General features: G+C 34.8%; 2 protein-coding genes across 2 annotated transcripts in view; both read left to right on the top strand.

Annotated features, from left to right (window-relative positions):
• Positions 1–1440: 1440 nt before the first annotated feature.
• LOC127878564 (adhesive plaque matrix protein-like) lies at positions 1441–21903 on the top strand. Its single transcript, XM_052425095.1, has 3 exons — positions 1441–1784; positions 20607–21222; positions 21580–21903. The coding sequence occupies exons 1-3, from the start codon at positions 1441–1443 to the stop codon at positions 21724–21726; spliced, it is 1107 nt and encodes a 368-aa protein (XP_052281055.1). The 3' UTR covers positions 21727–21903.
• A 1244-nt stretch (positions 21904–23147) lies between these two features.
• The window catches only part of LOC127878118 (heat shock 70 kDa protein 12A-like), a 71870-nt gene continuing 71578 nt past the window's right edge, over positions 23148–23439 (top strand). Inside the window, exon 1 of the mRNA XM_052424541.1 lies at positions 23148–23228. Coding sequence (XP_052280501.1) covers positions 23226–23228 — 3 coding nt within the window. The 5' untranslated portion in view covers positions 23148–23225. The remainder of the gene's footprint in view (positions 23229–23439) is intronic.

Below are 23439 nucleotides of genomic sequence, written 5' to 3'. Positions count from 1 at the left end.
TAGAGTCCTTGGCTAGGTCTTAAAGTTCACAGCTGATGAAACCCATTAGGTCAGTGTCATAAGCGAATAACAAGTTAGAGAGTGGTCTTCCACCGATTGGAAAAATGTTGGACTGAAAGGGGGAGAGCGGACAACCCTGAAGTATGTCCACTGATGTCCTGAAGAAGTCGCCCATTTGTCCTTTGAGAAGAAAAGCGCTGCTGGCGTTTACATAAAGTTCTTGAATGATTGCAATAACCCTTCTTCAATGTTGAATCCTCTCAGAACCTGCCATAGGCCATCATGCCACACGCGGTCGAACGCTTTCTTAAGGACAATGAAGTTGTTGAAGGGCTCACATCGGTGTTGCAGGTATTGCTCAATGATAACACTGCTGTTGAAGATTTGTCCCAATGTGCTCCGTCGAGCTCTGATTCCAGCCTGCTCCTCTGCCAGCAGCTTTGCGGCCTTACTTTTCAGTCGGTTAAGAATGATGCATAGCATGACTTTGCTAGGATGACTGATAAGGCTTATGACGCGTTTATTCAAGAACAGTGTGAGGTTGTATTATTTCGGTAGGGCATGACAAGAGACTGGGTCCACTCCTTGGGCTACGTGTTCTACCCCATCGGATTTTCGGTCAAAGTGCCGTCATTGCTGCATTCGGCGCCCAACTTCCATGCTTAATCAGCTAGAAAGGTACGCTGTCTGGTTCAAGATATGTTCCAGCCTTCAGACAGCGCCTGCCTCATTCTCATCATACTTTCATTGTCAGCTTCTGGTCTGGGACGGTTCTAAAGAAGACTAAGGTCTGGGTGAAGTTAAGGAGGACGCTGCAATATTGAGTCCACCTGTTCAGGACTGCGGCATTCTCGGTTCGGAGATTCCCGTCAACGTATGCTATAACACTTTCCTTGAGCTGCCTGGTATTTTTGAAGCTATTGAGGATGTTGCAGGTCTTCTTTCTGTTACATGAGGTCATCTCTTTGTCAATATTGGAGAATTTCTCCTCAATTCACTCCTCCTAGGCTCTTCTATCTGTTTTCTCACTTCTCTGTTTGCTTTTTGATATTTGGCCTAGAGTCAAGTCTGGTATACCTCTACTACAATTACTATTACTACTACTACTTCCACTACGACTACTACTACTACTACTACTACTACTACTACTACTACTACAACTACTACTACTACTACTACTACTTCTACTACTACTACTACTACTACTACTACTACTACTACTACTACTACTACTACTACTACTACTACTACTACTACTACTACTACTACTACTACTACTACTACTACTACTACTACTACTACTACTACTACTACTACTACTACTACTATTACTACTATCACTGCTACTAATACTACAATAGCCTGCATATCTTCGGCATCCCAGAAAGTGCGAAACCAAATGAAAGCACAGATGAGATTGTCATGAACTTGTGCAAGTCAATGGGGGCTGATGTCCTCATAGGCGAAATTGACCGTTCTCACAGAACCGGAAAGCCAGGAGGGCCTCAACCGCGCCCTATTCTAGTAAAGTTTGTGAGCTACCGAGCCAGGCAAAAGCTATATTCCCTACGGCGGAACCTCAAGACGAACAAGGAACATGCTCGTGTTTTCATAAATGAGGACCTCACCCAGCGGCGTGCTCAGTTATTATTTGTCGCGCGTGGGCTTGCAAAAGCCAAACGAATTGAAAGCGCCTGGTCTGCCGATGGAATTGTTCTGATACGGGTGTTGGAAAACGGCGAGTCAAAGCTCAAACGTATCGCCTCGGAATTCGAGTTAGAAAAGTACAAATGAATAAAGCTGATCTATGCTTTTTTGTGCAGTTTACATCTGAAAAATACTTGTTCAATTTAAAAGCACGGATGTCACGGGGTTATTATAACTGTTTACACTAACTATCATGTCTTTCTTTATGTCAATCTGTCAAATCCCGTTATTCTGCAGGACATCACAACAATGATTTATTTACTGCCTTCAGCTGTATTTTAGATTAAATCTAAAATACTTATAAAACCCTATTGTTTGTAAATGATTATTATTGCTAAAAGGTGTATTTGAGCTAAATTCATTACATATAATTATTATAATTTAAAACACTTTCTACTGTACTTTCCATCAGTATATTTCATATGTTTCGCCATTCAGTCGTTAAAGTACACGAACTAACTGTATCAGGTGTTGTCATAGAAAAAAATGCCTTTTTCTAACATTTTAACCGTGCGCATAGACAAATCCTTTACGTTGTTCTAAAGTAGTATGTCATTACGCACTAGGTGCGTCTTGATGTCCTAGTAATTGAAAACTCATATTGTATGTGTCAATTACGAAAAACGTCTCTTGATCGATTATATTGATATGCCAAAAATGTGTAAACTACACTTTGGAGCTCTAACGTATCGATTTTATATTAACAGTATACGTATCGATTTTATATTAACAGTATGTTTATATTGTACTATTTTATTTTGAATTCCAATACAATTTATGCAGTGCTGTGTCCTAATTGATGTAAACTAAGTTGTTCTAAAGTAGTATGTCATTACGCACTAGTTGTGACTTAAGGCTTTAGTAATTGTTAACTCATATTGTCTGTATAAATAGTAAAAAAGAAATGTCTCTCGATCGATTATATTGATATGTCAGAAAATGTGTAAACTGCGCATTGGGGCTCTAACTTTTCGCTTTTCTGTTAACAGTCTTTTTTAGTTTGTACTCTTTTTATGTCTGAATTCCAATACAATTTGCGCAGTGTTGCATCGTGATTGCTGTAAACTAAGTTGTTCTACAGTAGTATGTCATTACGCACTAGGTGTTACTTGAGACTTTAGTATTTGATAACTGTTATTGTCTGTGCAAATTGTAAAACAATATGTCTGACTTCCAATACAATTTATGCAGTGTTGCGTCCTAATTGATGTAACTAAGTTGTTCTAAAGTAGTATGTCATTGCGCACTAGTTGAGACTTGAGACTTTAGTAATTGTTAAATCATATTGTCTGCGTAAATTGTAAAAAAATAATGTCTCTTGATCAATGTTGATTTGTCGGAAAATGAGTAATTACACTTTGTGACTCTAAGTTTTCGCGTTCCTATTAACAGCCTCTTTATAGTTTACCGTTTTTTTTCTACCAGTACCATTTAAGCAGTTATGCATCTTAATTGATGTTAACTTGTAGTATATGTTTAATTGTGCGTGTGTGGTGCATCCACTTGTGAACACGTGATATTTCAAAAATACAAAGTAACAAATAGAGCTTAACATGTCCTTGGTCTAAATCTGTTGTTAACTTAACTATTATTCCTATTGTATCCCTAAAAACAAAGTGCGAAAGTGCTACTTTATCTTATTTAAATTTATCGCGTGAAGTGTAATACACAATGCACAATCTATTCAATACCAAACTAGAGGGGTTATGTGTTCTTTCGTTTGAGCAGGTGGTATCATACTTTCTGATGTAATGTATATCACTTAAGTTTGCTGTGTTTTCTGCATACATATATTTCTGCAATTCGTTAAATGCTCTCACATTCCCATGCATATAAGTGTGTTCGTCTGAGCAGATAGCATCATAGTTTTTGATGTAATGTATATCACCTTATATTGCTGTGTTTTCCATACATATATCGCTGCTATTCGCTAATTGCTTACACATTCTTATGAATATAAGTGTGCTCTTTCGAACAGATGTGACCAAAGTTTATGCTGCATTGCAAATCAGCTAATATTGATGCTTTCTTTATTTATATGCTACTGTTTTTCGTTAAATGCTCTCACATTTTGTATATATGTACGTGTGTACTTTTACGTACATTATCAGCTTTACACAGATGCTCACTTTAATCATTTTCAATCACTATTTCTTTTTCTTCAAGGATGTATTATTTATAATCGTGTACGTACATTATCATCGTTACACAGATGCTCACTCTAATTATTTACAACCACTATTTTCCTTTTTTCCAAGGGTGATTTATTTATAATCGAACGGTTTAAATGATTTTTCTAGGTTTTTTGTTTCATATTATGATCTGCACACCCAACATAACCTAACATATCATTAAAATGTTACCTAAAATGTTATCCTCCTTTAGCATCGTCCTCTTTGCCTTCCTTTTTCCTATACTCTCTCTTATCTCAACGTCCTATTTGAAGCAGTTCTGTAGCAAAAGACGTAATCCAATGTTAATATCAGCATTGCAATATGTTTCTATGATCAAATGCATTAAACGTATCATGTCAGCGTTTCTGGCTCACCTCGTCTTCATTGGAACATATCATTATGTTGTACCTTAAACATAGACCAGAAAACGCTGTCATGAATGCGTATCGGCCACCAGCTATTTTTCCAATTCTCATTCATGTAGTATTTGCATGCCAATTATGGCCTAGTGTTGTTAGTCTCTTTTCATTACAAAGTAGTGTCTACCAGTCAATAAATATATCACGAAGTATTGAACACCCACGTAAGCGTATCCCGATAGGAAAAATATACATACTGATATTATCTTTCTCAAAACTGTCTTACAATGTTTCCTGTTTGGTGTAACATGCTGCTGGATGTCTTTAGTTTTATTACGCTCGGATGATATACATCCAAACCCAGGGCCTACCTTGCCTGAGACATCTTATAACACAAATGGAAATAATTCCTTATCCACTTCCGATGCCTCTGCAACACACCACTTAAGTTTTATTCATTATAATATTCAAAGTCTGATGCAAAAAATAGATGTTTTGTATACAGGGCTACGTGATTTTGATATAATTGGTTTTACTGAAACATGGTTAAATAGTTCTATTTCATCTACTGATATTCTTTTCGAAGGCTTCCACCAGCCAATTCGCAAGGATCGTCTAGACTCTTATGGCGGCGTTGCTATATACGTTAATGAAAATATTGCTTTCAAACGAAGACACGATCTCGAATTAAATAACGTTGAGTCTTTATGGATTGAAGTGTTCCCCTCAAAACATAAATCCGTTCTGTTTGGCTTGTTTTATAGACCGCCTAGTGCGGATAGATCGTATATGCATTCTATTGAAAATTCTATAGGACTAGCCAGAGACACACAAATAAATGATATCATTATTACAGGTGATTTTAATATAAATACTATCGCCGAATTATCAGCACGAACAATTAACGAATTATGTCTACAATATGACTTAACGCAACTAATAAATGAGCCAACACACTATACTGAACACTCATCTTCCATAATTGATCTTATCTTTGTAAGTAATCCGAATACCGTATTACTTTCTGGAACAGGTGAACCCATTTTAGACCAAACTATTCGGTACCACTGCCCTGTTTTTGTAACATTAAAATTCATTAAACCTTTACGTAAAACGTTATATCGACATATCTGGCGATACGACATTGGTGATTATTCCAAACTTCAACAACTAATGACAGATACTAATTGGGGTCTTCTTAAATGCGAAAATGTTGGTATATTTATGCAGAAAATATTACGAAGACAATTTTACAAATTGCTGGCTCATGTATTCCTAACAAAAATGTATGTATACGTTCTCGTGATCTCCCCTGGCTAAATAATATTATAAAGAAAAAAATTCGACAACGAAAGCGTCTATACAGAAAGGCCAAGCAACTAAATAGCGATATGCATTGGTTAAATTTTCGTCGTGTCAGGAATGAAGTCGTTTTACTTCTACGTAACTCAAAAAATGAATACTTTTACAATATTGCACGTAAACTGAAGTCATCTGACCTTTGCGCAAAAGACTGGTGGAAAACACTTCGAACATTTATTCCTACTAACAGAAACAATTCAATTCCACCTCTTTTCGACGAACAATTAGGTATCTTTGTAGCAAATGACTCCTGTAAAGCCGATATGCTAAACAGGTATTTTGCAAACCAATGTTCAATTGACGAAAGCAACCACGAACTACCAATAATCAAAAATTCAAACGCTAACACTCTTCAGAATTTTCATATAACACAGGAAGAAGTAACTGACTCAATCAAATGTCTTAAGTTAGGCAAAGCATCTGGTCCTGATGGAATTGATAATCGTATCCTCAAAGAAGCAATGCATCAATTTAGCTACCCATTGTGTGATCTTTTTAACTCTTGTCTTAATACTCACAAAATGCCTTCTTGTTGGAAAATTGCTAATGTGTGTCCGATTTTTAAAAAGGGTGATCCAGCGAAAGCGTCCAATTATCGACCAATATCATTGTTAAATACTATTGAGAAGGTCTTTGAGAGGATATTGCATAAACACATTTTTAATTTTCTTCGAGATAATTCATTCTTTGCGCCCACTCAATCTGGCTTCTTGCCTGGTGATTCGACTGTTAATCAGCTTACATATATTTATAATACTTTTTGCAGAGCACTAGACAATGGCCTTGAGGTCAGAGTAATCTTTTTTGATATTAGTAAAGCTTTTGATAAAGTATGGCATAAAGGTGTATTATACAAACTACAACAAGCAGGCATTCGTGGAAATATATTATCTTTCTTGACTAATTATCTTTCTGATCGCAAACAAAAAGTAATCCTACCGGGAGCGCACTCAATCCCTATTGAAATTCTCGCCGGTGTCCCTCAAGGTTCTATTCTAGGTCCACTTATGTTTCTTGTGTATATAAATGATATTATTGCTGATATACAAGCACATATACATCTGTTTGCTGACGACACTAGTCTGTTTATGGTCGTAAATTCGCCAAACGAATCTGCAGTCGTTTTGCAATCTGACATTGATAAAATATCCAGTTGGGCTGACAAATGGTTGGTATGTTTTAACCCCTCAAAATCCGAATCAATGCTTATATCTCGAAAACTGAATAAACCATCACATCCACCATTGACCATGCATAACGTGAATATACCCATCGTTGATGTCCATAAACACTTAGGTGTTTTTATCTCTAATGACTGCACTTGGCATGCTCATATTTCATACATAAAGGAAAAGGCATGGACACGCGTTCATATAATGCGTCGGTTAAAATCAATGCTTGATAGAAAAACTCTCGAGAAAATATATTTTTCTTTTATAAGACCAATCCTCGAGTACTCAGACGCTGTATATGATAATTGTACGCAATATGAAAAATATGACCTAGAAAAAATCCAAACCGAAGCCGCGCGTATAACATCTGGATGCACACGCTTAGTCTCAATAGAAGAACTTTATAATGAGCTAGGCTGGGAAACTATCAGCCAACGAAGACGCAAACACAAATTAATATTAATGTATAAAATGAACTCTAGTAATGTACCAAACTATTTGCAATCCCTTTTACCCGCTACAGTTGGATCGTTTAGCAATTACTCATTAAGAAATTCGTCACATCTCCAAACTATTCAAGCGCGAACGTCACTATACTCAAATTCGTTTTTACCATCCACTGTTTGTGAATGGAATAATCTTCCGGATGAAATAAAAAACGCCGAATCGATAAATTCCTTCAAAAGTCAAATTAACATAGATCGACAGACTCCGAATCCATTATTTACATACGGTGAAAGACGCTTTCAAATGCTACACACGCGCTTACGAACAAAGTGTAGCGCCTTAAACGAACACCTTTTCCGACGCAATATTGTTGCATCCCCGTTATGTCTATGCGGACTTCATGAAACAACGTCGCATTACTTTCTTGAATGCACTCGGTATGTACATATTCGTGGCGAATTTCTGAACTCAATATCCGCATATTCCGTTCCTTGCATTGAAACTATTCTATATGGAGACAACACTTGTGACTACTTAACGAATACTAAAATAGCCGATGCAGTGCATACTTTTATTATTAAAAGTAAGCGATTTGATTCGTAATATGCTACAGAACTCTCTCTCCCCCCCCCCTCTCTCTCTCTCTATATATATCTCTCTCTCTCTCTCTCTCTCTCTCTCTCTCTCTCTCTCTCTCTCTCTTTCTCTCTCTCATACACATCCCAAATGTCGACTTATTGCCTGTTTCTCACAAAAGAAACTATACTCGTAATTTTGTCCATACCCTTAACATTGTTTGTTATTTAAAATCCATGTATGTCCGTCTAGCAACATGAAACTGTATTTGTATAGGGAGAAGAACAAAATAAGACATCGTCTTTCGTTCTAATCCTATTCAAGCATGTTCTTATAATAAATGTTGTGTCATATTCTTTGTAAAACAATGTACATTCTTTGAAATAAATATGTTTAAACTAATACTACTACCACTACTACTGCTACTTCTACAACTACTGCAACTACTACTTCTTACTACAACAACCCACATGCGTCCATAATATATAATACCTGGTATTGCATCTGATTGGTCGGCTCCCTAAAGCTATCTTTTTATCCACGATAGAGGTTTTACAAATTACCAACATAAAAAAATACTTCATGAACTTCCGCTAACAAATAGTCTTTAAATTGTTAAATTGCGAAGGAATTTTAATGTATGCAATAATAAACAATTTTATTTCGACTGTACCAAAACTTAATGGACAAAAAGAAAGCTTCTTCAAAATCAAACCCTTCGTAAAATTTATAGCTAAAAGGCACGCCCTTATATTTAACACCTTTACAGGTACACTTTGAACAATATTTGTTGCCGGTCAAGGATAACAAGCTCAAAAGACATGCAAGTTACAAAAAAAGAAACGGGTCAGAAAATGGCAAAGCAACCAATCTTACTATTAACACTAAGAATACCTTAATACATATAAGAAAAAAGAAGACATATGAGACATATGATCGTTTCTATTCTTATTGAGGTTTTCGGATTTAAGTTTTTTTAAACTTGGTAAAATATAATAATTATTTGTAAACTAATATAAGTTATTATTTCATATATAAAACAATGTCAATGGTGTTGTGCATTGTATTAGCAAATACGATTATACATATATGGACATATGTTTGCCTATAATTTTATGTCATTTAATGTTAGTATAATATTCATAGACACATTCTTTCGCAGATTATTATTAACAATTTTGGCAAATAATAAGAACATTCAATTAATGCAGTATACGCTGAGCATGACATAAATGAATGACATGTTATTTGAAAATAGCCACTGACGTCATTTCATTTTTTAGTAGTTAATTTTTGATTAACACATTCAATATAACGTCGTTTATGACATGATAATTAACAACGTCTTTTGCTACATATTGACTATCTTTTATAATTTGAAATATAGTTTTGTTTCCATTGAAAATGTCGGGATGGTTTTTGTAGTGATCTAGCCTTATTGCCACGGGCCAGGTTGCAAAGCGTTTAGATGTCAGCCTATTATATTTGTGTTATTCAAAATATGAATAACCAAGTTGTCTTTACTGAACTATTTTTATGTATTACGTTTCATTTTGAATTTCAAATAACTTGTTTCACAGCGACATTTTGAACCTGCGAAAGAAATACCATTTCTTGTGTTTACCGTTTTCTCTTAACTCGCTGTATCGACTTTCTGCTTCAAACCCAAATGCCTCGAGTGTCTTGCCGTCTGGTTTGATCAGAATGTACGTAGGACGTTGTGAACAAAAAGTGAGATTTTAATAGTGTGGTCGTTTTACGGTTACTTTAAATAAAAAAGGATTTTAATTTGTTAATTTGTGTAGAGCTGATGACGCAACAGTGTTTTATCATTGTAGTTATTATCATATATTCGATACAAAAATACCAAAGCGAGTATCTCGTTTAATAGCATCAGTTTAACGTTTGTCATTAGTCACTTTATATAACACAATCAGGTGATTAATGCCTTTGCTACCATTTAAACAAATAGTTTCTCAAAATTTATGTGTTTTAGTTACATGTAGGAATGCAAGATACAGATAAGCTGCATCTTTATAAATACTGGTCTTGGTAATTATTACTCTGCATATTAAATAATGACACCCTACAATTTATTAAAAATTATCAACGTGAAAGATGACGATGAAACTCGTTATACTCAGACTGGCGCAATATTTAAAAAATGTATTCTAGTTAGATATTGCTGTCGCGTAAATCGCATATGCACACGTTTAAATTATTAAAGTAAACACAACACGGTAATATTTTAAGTTGTCCCCGAATTTTAGTAAGGAATACTACTTTAAAAGTGAAATTAATTTGTTGGCTGGACATATAAGACAAGACAAATCACTAAAGCGGAAGAGTATGGTGCTAAGACTGTGTCAACAAGATACCGGATCCATACAGGATCAAACAAATAGCAACTGAATGAGCATATCCCCTTTTGAATGACACGTACAGTGTTCAAACATTCTGGCGGTAGTAGATGAGAATACTATCTTACAACAAAACAAACCGATCAAACCTACAATGAACGACATGGAGCGACTGTAAAATACCAATTAGAAATTGACTTAATTACTAAGTACTTTAACGCATTAATCATACTCACATTTTAATGATAACAGCTGTCCACCAGTCCATGTAGTTGATGAAACTTTTACCGGGTCTCTTTTAAACTCGTGTTTAAATGAAAAGGCCCAACCAGAATATGTAGTACCAAAGTCTATGGCGGCCACTAGTAGAGCTTCACTTTTGCTTGCCTTCATGAAATAATCAAATGAATTCATGTAAATATATAAAGAAAATTTGTATGGGAAAATAATAATATGGTTAAAACTATAAAGAATAGACGTGTATTTTGTCTTCTTTGAGGTTTCTATAGTTTAATTAATAAGACACCGGATAATTATGAGAAGAAAAACGCCTGATTTAAATAAAGGGCTACTGGAGATTGAACAATCTCCTTTAGTAAACGTGCGCTTTATTATATTGACGTGTTATGTAATATGTGACTAACAATTCGAAATAAAACATGAAGATGACGTCGACCGTTGTAGGTCAACAGTGGTTTAATTTATGAAAGTTAAGGCAAAACACGCGCATTGAAATTTACAAATAATAAATGTACACTAAGTACGTTCGTCAACAGACAGGGGACGGACGGACGGACACAGACAGACAGACAGACAGACAGTCAGACAGGCAGGCAGGCAGGCATGCACAGACAGGCCGGCTGACTGGCAGGCAGGCAGGCAAGCAGACAGACAGGCAGGCAGTCAAACGGACGGACGGACGCACATACAGACAGACAGGTGGCTGGAGTACAAGAATGCTCCAACATACTTTGTTGCACACGATCGCAAGCCGATGAATATTTTTATTAAGTTTTATTATTCTTCTGCCCATGTAACATGAAGCTAGCGAGCACTAGTAAACAAAACAAACATTGTGTGTTAAAAATGTGGTCATAACAATTTATGTTAACATGTACCTGTTCCGCCACAACCAAAAGGCGTGGAATCCCTCTGCTCCCAGACGTGCCATATTTAAACGGCTCAACAGGAACATTTTCCTCTCTCTTTGTTGAGAAAAGCGTTTGTCTCGTTCTGGCTTGTAAGAGTACGGTCAGTCCTCTTCTAAGCTGACATAGTTTGTATCATCTTTCCTTTGGTTCGGCTTACGAAGGTAAGAATAACTTGTTACCCGTTTCCTTGTATCGTTATATTTTTCGTTTCTTCGGGAGGGATTTGAAAGATGTTGATGGTGTGCCTCATTAAACTCAGGCCAATCAACAGAATCGAGCGATTCATTGAAATCAAGTGAGTCAGACGATGAATCGCTAAAATCATCGCGGTACATTGTTCAGCTTTATTCCCGAGCTAATACTTCAGCGTCTGAACATTACACCCACGTTGCTCTTATCGTATGACCTTCTTGATGGTTTACATTAATTGTGAAGAATGGTGACCAGTAATTCAACGTTCGTCTAAAAACAAAATGGATCTATTTTTCAATTTAGCAAAACATTGTTAGACTGAAGGTACATAATCAGTGGTATTTAAATATATAAGAACGGCATTTTTGTGATCCGATACTGTGAATTATTAAGACACAACTGTTTGCTATCGATCGATTATAATTATGTAAGCTTTAATTTAGTCCTGAAGCGAGCGAAGCTATTGATCAAAAGTGAAGTGCGTTTATAAATACTTGGCTCCACCCCATATACGTGTCTTAAAAGCAGATGATAATGCAAGAGTCAATAAAGTCGATATTTATTTAACAACAAGAGGCACACTACAGGTTGCAATTTTAAAACCTATACGTGGCCAATACCATCTAATGTGATATGATACCATTTTATATAAATATCATGGGCAGTTGTGGGGTGTAGTAAATATTGCATGCTGATGACAACGATGTCTACCGAGACCGAGGGAAGGGAGAAATATTTACTGTACACCGGAAAATGGTTCTGATATTTATTTTATTATCCTGACAAACATGTTGAACTTTCAATAAAAAGACTGCAAAAGTACAGATGTTATAAGTATATCAAGCGTTGATACCATCGTGCTGTTATTTACGTTTGACTAAGTTCCTACCGATGATTCGCTTTTCGGAAATAACGTGCGGGTATACTAAAAATGATGACCCGATGGGGATATATAACGTTCGAACGTCATGGTATAATGAAAAAAATGCTATGATTGTTATACGAAAAATTAATATCGGAAAGGCAGTGAAATATAATAAATAAAATAATATTGCATACAATTACATCTCATCTCATCACAGAACAACACGGATTAGAACGGTTATGTACAGTAAGCTAATTTACGCTATGATACGGAATGGTAGAATTCATTACTATACAGTGCAGTTCAGTAAAGAGTATGTTCTTCGTGGATATGTTTGCAAAAAAATTGTTGATTATCAAAAATGCGTTAATATTGATCATGTTCTCAGGGCAATCCGTTGCGTTTAAGTAAATATTATTTACGGTTTATTCCGATATTCAACCGGCAACGGATTGAATAAAACTTTTACTGTCATACTATCGTCAATAAATTTTGACGATTTTTTAGTTCAAGCATATAGGAGAAGGTTAAAAGGTATTTAATTAGGAAAACTTCTTACATCTCTGAAAACCAGACACGATCTGAATGGCGCACTGACATTGATCTAGGCGAAAGTATATTGATGTAACCTATTCCCTGTAAGCATATCAAGATTTTCGAAAACAGCAATTTACTGGTACCTGGCTTCATTTATTAAACTATGCAATATTTAAACTTTTCGTTGCGTGCCGTTTAATAAAAAGAAAACAATAAAATAACATCTCAATTTGAACGTCACGAAACGTGGCTTTGCCCATTTTTATGGTGTACTTACAAGATAGTACCACGTGGTTTGTAAATTTTCAGTGAGGGATGTTCCATAACATTATCACCCGATGGGGATATATTATGTTCCAACGTCATTGTATATTGAAAAAACATGCCAACATAATTTCTTTAACTCGATTATCTATAACTCGAAAACCTACGGTTCCTCAAATGCATAAAATAGGTCCCGCGAAATCGTTTATATATTGACAGACAGGGACAAGTCGTTCGCTGCTTGTGATAGCTTCAATGGGGTTAATTTGAACAATTGTATTTCGTATATTTTTTGTTTGTTTTATAGACAGGATGTTGTTATCTATGTATATCAACAATACGTGTGTGCACAACTAGTAATTTCTTCTCATGGTCTGTTACATTTAAGTACTTCTATCGTAATGGTAATCCAATAATCAACGACATTAAATGACTCAAGCATTTTCGACAATCGAAAATCGACAACTCTACAGCGAAATATACAATTAACAAACGCAAATTTACCATTCCGAGATAACATAAATATTTGCCGATCTGAAAGTGGCATCTAATGTGTTTTTACATTACAACACATATCACATAAAAACTGTTATTAGATGCCACATATGCACTTACCTTATTTCAATAATTCTATGCATTACCTTCGGATTGTACACGTGGGTGTTACTGTAAGAAAGCTGATCCAAATGTTTATTTCTACCCCCCCCCCCCTCCTAATTAATGCCTAAATTCGAATTCTTGAGAATACTTTTCATTTATGTAAATAATATCTGCTATACCTTAACCTATAATGAGTTATTATCTATATTATATAGGAACTTAATTAAGCAAAAATACTTATCTACTTCGTTTAATTGGAATTTTGCTATTCCGTAAATTAGATTATGTGCTTATGTATTTGAACCCCATATCGTTACGCATATACTACAGAAACAAGTCCCGCATCGTTTATTTACCAAACAACATTCTGAGCAAGTTTAAAAAAAATAAGATTTGTTCTTTCGACTATGCAAATACAGTTGTTCAATTCAATTAAAAATATTAAATCAAGCATTTTTTTTAAATAAGATGTGTTCTTTCGACTATGCATATACAGTTATTTAATTCCATTTAAAATATTAAATCGAAACGAAAAATCAACTTCTCTGAAAAAATAATATATATATATATATATATATATATATATATATATATATATATATATATATATATTTATTTATTTATATAACAAGGTATTCAACTCAAAATCACCCCAAAACAGGTTACACGGGAGTTGTGTATCGTGTTATTTCTTAAAATGTTACCCAGCATTTGTAACAAATATTAAAATATATGTACATTTTCAGAAATAAATTCATTTCTGCGTTAAATAACATCGAGTTCATGAAAAAAGCTGCACAATTGATAGTTATGGCTGTTCAAACCTGTTTTGGGGGTGATTTTGAGTTTAATACCTTGTTATATATATATTTGATAGTGATTTTTTAAGAAGTTTATTTTTCGTTATAAATTGATTATTTTTCATTCAAAATGATGTTTATACTAATTAAGATCATAGCCGCACGCTTATCACATGCGGTTCAGGTTTGTCAGCTTCTTTTTAACTCAGATCATATACGTTGTAGTCCATGATTTTAATCACTAGCTTGTCCGACTGAGTGCTGCCCTTTTTTGACAAAGTGATTTCGTTCCTGTAACACGTCTTCGTCTGTGAAAATACCAGTGTCGATATATTCTGATCCTTCGTTTCATTGAAGAAAGCGGTGATAAGTTCATCAGTTCACTTATTTATGTTGACAGCTTTATGAGCTTAAAAGTCTTATTCATAGACACATATGTCTTTTATGTTCATGTGAACAAACTGGTTGGTAGTGGTGGCAATTAATCATATTGTGGGCGCACTGACAAAGTTTTCTCAGGGCAGATTGTTGGTAGCAATGTACAGAAGATGTATAAGGCAAGGTATGTACATAGCCTGTAGGACATCTTCACTGGGACGCGGACCGTTTCCAGATGGAATTACACTATTCACAGGCTCATGCCGAATGATATTGACCAAATGATGGTTTTCCTAAATAGTGTAAGGATCAACCTGGAAAATCATTTAAAGAATATGTAATGTTAATTAAGTGTTGAGATATCTTTGAAGAATATGGCAAATTTAATTAGATTTGTTATTACACAGACAACCATTATTTTTGCAGAACTCGTTATGTGCAGTTAGAAAAACGAAAATAGAACTCCTTAAGAAATGTTTAGAGTCTTACAACTGCATACATTTATTTTTCATATATTCGGCACATATAATTTCCACTCGGTGGATCATAGTTTTAATATTCTTTACGATATATAAACCGGATAACATGAGAATGTTCGTCGTTAAAGTCATTAATAAGCGGCAAATAAATTTAACCTTAAAGCGTAAACCATTAACTGTACAGCACTTTTTTAAGGACTCGTCAACTCACGATACGAAAGATACTATGAGGAGGACCCGTACTATGATTGTTAGGGAGTTAATCGAAAACATTGAAGTATAATAGGGATAATACACGTTTTCGAGGGCATGATCATCTGCGGGCGCTCGAAAAATCCGTTCCTGCCCGAGTGCGCAGCACGAGGGCAGGAACGGATTTTGATAGCGCCCGCAGATGATCATGTCCGAGTCGACATCGACACAATAATTCGATTATTTCAATACAGTTCAAGGTTGTGTTTTACATATGCCTCACTCCGTCATCATCCGAATTGACAAGGCTTTACCTTCGGATAGGCAGTTTTCGATTTAAAATGTGTTTAAACAGTGGATTAATGCAAAGTTGAAATGCAGCCGCGCAAAGTAAGAAATGAGAAATTATTTTGGAATTTACAGCAGGAACGTTGAAGGTACACAAACACTTACATTTACAGCATAGTCTTTTGAAAGTGTTGAGTAAATAACCTTTACTTTATTGACGTTGCCAATAAAATAAAGCTGTTGTCAAGAGAGTGCAGATGGTATAACTTGAAAAGTGGATTGAAATAGTCATCATCCCTGCATGCATGAGGAAACTGGTGCTTATTCAGTTCCCCATATATGCTTGGAAAGTCGTCGAAGGCTGGAGAAGGGAAGTAACTGCGCGTGGACCAGATTATGGATATGAAAAACACATAACAGGGCTTGAACGGCACGTGAATCGCATTGTTAATACACGATTTCTTCCGTTCAAGGCCTCCTTTTGCCAAGTTTCTGCACCCCGCCAGAGGGCATTATAGATAGAGTTTATGCAATAATATTCTATGATAATCATTAATTATAAGCACACGTACTTATATATAATAGATTACACAAAAAATGATATACTTTACTAAAATAAATTAGTTCATTTGTTGTGTACAATATAAACAAATTTTGAATCATAAATACTTATATTTAAGATTTATTTGAGTGAACCTGCAATTATATACAACTTCAAAAGAATTTGTGTGAACAATGGAAGAGTCTCGACATAAGAATTGTTAATTATTAGTTGCTAAAATAAATCATCATGCATGTAGGATAGCAATGCGTTTGTTATTGGTCGTAAATCAATGTGTGCATTCCTCGTTATCCAATGAAATGTTGAAGCTTATCCCAAGTCCCGGAATAGCGTCGACTTAATAATATTGGGCGTAGTATACCCATCGCTAGACATTGTTAATATGGTAAATTAAAAATTTTTTTTTTTAAACATATTTCTTAAAAGTTTAATAGATTAATAATATGGAATCTTGAAATTAGAATGTAAAATTATACACATTAACATTCTTAAACTAACATGCATAGGGCCTACTAGAATGTGGCTTTAACTGGATATATCTCAAATAATTACGAAATATTGTGTGTGAAATGAAAAATAGACAACGCACTATTTTGAATCCGTTATTGATTTTTTTATTGTTTAAAGAAAAAAGTAAAACGAAAAACAGCGATATATAGGTAAATGATTACTAGCAAGTTCCTATAGTACGAACATGTATAACATTTGTCACTTAAAGGGATATTTTCACGGTTTGGTAAATTGACAAAATTGAAAAAAGTTGTTTTAGATTCGCAAATTTTTCGCTTTAGTTATGATATCTGTGAGGAAACAGTATTACTGAACATTTACCATGGTCTAATATAGCTAATATATGCGTCTTTTGACGATTTAAAAACCGAAAAATTATAAAGCGTTGCAACGCGAAACGATTGAATAATTAGGAGAGTTCTGTTGGTGTCGTTAAATTTTGTGAAACTACGAAGATTGCTGATATAATGCATAAAATACTTCAACAAAAAATGCTTGGCAGAATAGCCGAGCGGGCTAGAGCGTTTTTACCCCAGGTTACTCCAGGACTCCGGGGATCACTGCGGCTACTTTTTTTTCCTTTTTTAAATTTTATTTTTGATTTTGCACTGGAGCTTTTAAGATCCAATGTTTACATTTATCAATATAAAGCATTTAATGACTTATTTCAAAACATGCCAAAAACTGTGAAAAGGCCCCTTTAATATATGGAGAGTTTTCTTCGCATAGCTAGACAACACAGAAGCTCTTTTCTTGACCGCCATAGTCTTCGGGACGACTTTCTCTAGTTGGCCATTTTCATTTACAAACGATTTTAATAAGACATTTATTAAAGTCTGCCGAAACATGGCGTGGAGACTAACTTACTTCATGAACAGGTTCATAACCTTGTTAGAATCAATTACTTATCCTTTCATATGTTTATCTGATACGACTAATTTCAAGTCGCTCATTCACAGTGTAGCAAATACATTTTCTTTTATATGAGGCGATGTGTATAAGTAACATAGATTTCAGTTTTCCGCAGCTATTATATGATAAATGTTCGAATAAATCATGCATTGACAGTTCACAGAAGACTTACTCAAACAAAATTAAATATCAACATCACACATATTAACACCGTCTGCTTGTCATGAATATATCATGTATTGTTTTAGAAATCAATACGTTATTTTATTGCAAACATGCAATTTTGAGTCTTTGAATACATTTTACAACTATAAGAATTTGTTTGCAATATATTTGTAATTTAAATCCTAAAATACAAACAAATGTTTGAAATCAAACATACCTTTTTACCGTTTTGGAGAATAAATAGCTAGTCCTCCAAAACACTTTATTTCAAACCTTTGATTTGGTACATCATGGCTCTCTTGTTTGAGTTTTCAATGCTAAACATAATTTCTTTCAACACGTAAGCTGGTAAATATGGTATGTTTACTATTGTTTCTTTTCAAAGATTATAAGCATATATAATGCTTGTGTGTGTTGGTGTGTTATATTGGTGTTGATAAGGTTTGAATTTTATGTAAGACAGAAGTCTTTTCGTTACTGATATATTAAACATAAACAAGTTGTATGACAATCGATCCGAATTATACTGACTGCAATTTCAAGAAAAAATGTTTATGAGTGAACGTGTGAACAACATGCACATTTTCTCTCGAATTTTCTTTTGAATGAACAGAATTGTAAACCTGATCGCACTTGTCAGAAGAAGATTTCGTTAGGATGTCAATATCAATCCGAACATAAAGATTATATCTAAAATATTTAATATCAATTATAACTTGAGTGTATCAAGAGCAAAATACGTGTTTTCGATACCACAATTGTTTCAATTTATTATAATTTTCATATTTTAAATTGTTCAAAACTCTTGAGCCCCAATAATTATGTACATGTATGCACACAATACATACAATAGTTTTATTCGCGTCAGAGCGTAAAAGTTTTAGCCTGAATGATCGGAAAAAAAGCTTTTTTTGCAAATTGTCAAAATACTAGCCCCCGATCATAATATAAACGATGTATGAATGTGTTTTGTTTTCAAATTCGTGGTAAAAACTGTGAATACAACTTGACATTTAGTATTGCTTTTATCAGATATAAGTTTTGTGTTAAATCTTTATAGTTTTTACCTTGATTTTTTAATTTATAAGACAGCAAATAACTAAGTTTTATATTCCTAGCAATAATCCGATGTTTAAATCGAAATTAAATATAATAGACTGGGTTAAACATGTTTTGTTATAGCATTAATTTAAGATTTAACTCGTGATTAAACGCTTTTTTTCGCTTAGGGATTGTGTGTAATATACTTCCGCATAGTATTGAACGTACAATCTACATGTAGGCCTATGGAATTTATTATGTATAATAGCACCGTATGGTGGTTAAAATTAATTTTTGCGACCTATTAAAATACGCGGAAACATCACACGGAATAACCTACAAATAAAAAACATCTATGAACATTTTTTAAGGTTTAGTTTCAACCCTAGAAATTGACTTAGTTATCTTCAAGTTGTGATTTAACGCGTTTCTTCGATTCGATTAGGGATTGTGTGTAATAAACTTCCGCATTGAACGTACAATCTAGGCATGTGGAGTTAATAACTTATTATAGCACGGTATGGTAGTTTAAATTTGCGACCTAAAGACGCGAAAACACCACACGGAACTACCTACATTAAAAACATTTGTGAATAATATGAAAGGTTTAGTTTCAATTCAATATATTGACTTAGTTAGCTAGAATTCGTGGTTAACGCGTTTCTTCCCTTAAGGATTGTGTGTGATAAACTTCCGAATAGTTTTTTAAGTGAGCTCTAGGCATATGGAGTAAACTATTATAAAAGAACGGTATGTGGATTTACATTTGCGACCTAAATACGCGATGACACCACACTGACTAACCTAAAAACATCTTTGAATAATATTGTAAGTTTAGTTTCAGCCAATTTATTGACTCAATTATCTAGAATTGTAAACAACAGATCACAGAAAAATGAGCATCTCGATTTTAATTTGATAAAATAAATCGATGTTCAAATTAGTTGAAATTCTGTTTAAAACCCCCAAGGAATTCATATACATATGAAACCGTGTCTTTTTTTATTGGTAATATTGTGTTTTGAAATCAATCAGAGACGATGTCGTTCGGTTCAGACACATCAAGTATAGCATTTTATGATGCGTTTAGTTCAAAATCATGGACAATCTCACCCGATTCGGACATAGCATGTTCAACATCATACGAATCGTTTGGCTCAAAATCAGGAGCAATGTCACCCGATTCGGAAACAACAATTGCATCATCATACGATTCGTTTCGTTCAATATCAGGAAGAATATCACTCTACTCGGACATAGCAAGTACAGCATCATGCGATTCGTTTGGTTCAATGTGTTCGTTAGATCCGAATGTATGGGACCAGGAAGACGTTTCTTCATATAAGAGAGAAGATCTTTCAACTGAGAAGAACAATGTTAAACGTCATTTCTATCGAAGTCAAACGAGTCAACGTTCTTCGACTCAGATCGATCTTGGACATCGTCCTTTTAACGCGAGGGATCAACGCCTGTTAATAAAGAGGGATCAAGCACAACGTCCTTTGATACACAGGGAAGGACACTCAATTCAAAATGAATATAAACAAAATCGATCATTAATAAGCGAGTCTGGTAAACGTGCTAAAGCTCAGATTGATTCTGGTCACGGTCTTACTTACCCTAGGGAACGCCGCTCTTTAACACAGAGGGAACAAGTAAAGCGCCCTTTGATATATAAGGAGGAATATTCAGATCCCTTTCCAACCTATCGTAAAGAACAGATACTACATATTCCTCATCCGATTGAACGGAATTATAAACCTTTTGATCATCGGGAACATCTAAATATCGCTCACTTCCCAAATGCACAGGAACCTCCGTACTTCCAGAATGTGCATGCGCAGCCTACTTACTTCCCACGCGTACAAGAAAAGCCCACTTACGTCGCCAAAGGACATGCACCGGATCCTGCCTTCAAGAGGGAGCATGTTCCGGATCCTTACCATCAGAGGAAAAATGTACAACACCTTTCCTTTCAAAGAAAGCGTCTTTTCAATGAGAGGAAAAATGTTCAACGTTTATCTTACCCAAGAGAACACGAAAAAAGTCCGTCCCATCTGATAGAAAAAGAAAAACCTCCAGCAACGCAGAGTACACAGGTTCTCATTCAGTCAGTGAGAAAGGGACAGGTGCACATACATTTGATTATCACATTACCCATACATTTTTTTTGATAACGCGGAACAATGTTTGGTATTAAAAATTCTTTCTTTATAACTTTTAATAATTGTAAGTAAATAATATTATTTAACAAAAGTCACTAAGTGAGAAGTACATATATTTAACAGATTAAAATAAAAAGGGTTATTCATATTTTAATGTACAAAAAAACAATATTGCTCAGTAACGATTATTCAATGGCGCGACATATTCATATCTTAAAAGTAATCGTAAATGTTTAACGTCGTTTTATGTCAAACCATTAAACATGTATCGTGCGTGTTAAAACACAATGCACATGATGATGTTTCATATCAAAATTACAGGTAAAACACCCTCCTAACCTGAAGGAATTCGTTAAAAGTATGCCCCATCCGATAAAAAAGGAAAAACGCCCAGCACCTCAGAGGGAACAGGTCCTCCTTAGACCTTCAGTGAAAAAGGAACAGGTACATATACATTTAGTTGTTTGAACAGAGCATTTTACTTCCGAACCACGCAGAAATGCAACGTAAATATAATACATTTATTATGTAAGCCTTTAAGTACCAATGAAAATTAAAACAAAAGACGTGTTAACGCGAAAAAAGCGTTAATACGCAAATTAACGCAAACAAATTCACTGTTATGTTAATAAACGCGTAATCAAGCTAAACAAGATGCTTTGTTTGTCAGAAATACAATGCCCCCATTGCGCCGCTTTGAAATAAAATTTAAATATATCATTTGGCAGGTTTAGAAATGATCTCCCCTTTATAGCTTATTACTTCCCTTGGATTGTATTTTTCGAGTTTTTACCGTGAAGGATGACATTGACCTTAAAATTTATTTCAGATTATATCCTTTTAAAAACTATGACTTCCCTTGTGAAAATGATCTGAACCTGCCAAATGATATAAAATAGAAATTATATCCTTTAAAAGCTCGTTACTACCGTTGGATTTTTCTTTTACCTTTGACCTTGAAGGATGACCCTGACCTTGACCTCTCACCACTCCAAACGTTTTCGGACGGACACGAAGACAGACAGACGGACTGACAGTTCAACTACTATATGCCACCCTACCAGGGGCATAAAAAGCACCATAACGCTAAAAAGCTGTACCTTCATGAGAAACTAGGTTAATAAAATCCCAAGAAACCAGGTTTTTCATGAGAATCTAGGTTCTCATGAGAAACTATGTTTATGAAATGCCAAGAAACCGCGTTTCTCATGAGAACCTAGGTTCTCATGAGAACCTATGTTCTCATGAAAACCTAGGTTCTCATGAGAAGCTAGGTTTATAAAATCCCAAGAAACCAGGTTTCTCATGAGAACCTAGGTTCTCATAAAAACCTAGGTTCGCATGAGAAACTTGGTTTATTAAATCCCAAGAAACCGGGTTTCTCATGAGAACTAGAACCTATGTTCTCGTGAAAACCTAGGTTCTCATGAAAAACTAGGTTTATGAAATCCCAACATACCAGGTTTTTCATGAAAACCTAGATTCTCAGGACTACCTATGTTTTCATTTTGAAGACCTTGGTTTACGCTAGAGAACCTTGGATCTCATGAGAAACTAGGTTTTTCATGAGAACCTAGATTCTCATAGACACATAGAACTTAGGTTCTCACGAGAAACTAGGTTTTCATGAGAACCTAGGTTCTCATTTTGAGAACTTAAGTTCTCGTTTGATATTCAATGTTTTCACAAGAACCTAGGTTCTCGGCAGCTTTTCGTGTCGTTCTCTCTGATAACCTAGGTTTCCATGAGAACCCAAGATTTCATTTGGAGCCCATAGTTCTCATGAGAACATAGGTTCTCATTCTGAGAACCTAGGTTCTCATGAGAAACCTAGGTTCTCATGAAAAACCTAGTTTCTTGGGATTATGCGTCAAACCGCTTGCCATAGTTATAGCATTCACGGAAAAGTAGACAATATACTTCCGCCTAGAGCAATACTTGGACAACATTGAAGTCTAGTTTATGGAATGGTAAGTACAAATGTTGTTTTATATTGTTGAAATGTTGTCTGACTGTATTCAAAATTCGTACAAAACATTTTGTTGAGAACCATCTTATCAACGAATTCACGCTAGTATTAAAAAAATTGTCTGCAATCCGTTTGAAAACATTGGGTATCGAAACTAAACGGATATTAATATTTCTGAAATGAAACAACACGTCTTGATAAAATTTGACCTG

This window comes from Dreissena polymorpha, chromosome 4 (genome assembly GCF_020536995.1).
Source record: "Dreissena polymorpha isolate Duluth1 chromosome 4, UMN_Dpol_1.0, whole genome shotgun sequence".
NCBI classification, from domain to species: Eukaryota; Metazoa; Mollusca; class Bivalvia; order Myida; family Dreissenidae; genus Dreissena; species Dreissena polymorpha.
The sequence above is the reverse complement of the archived record's forward strand: the minus strand, read 5'-3'. Positions and strand labels throughout refer to the sequence as shown.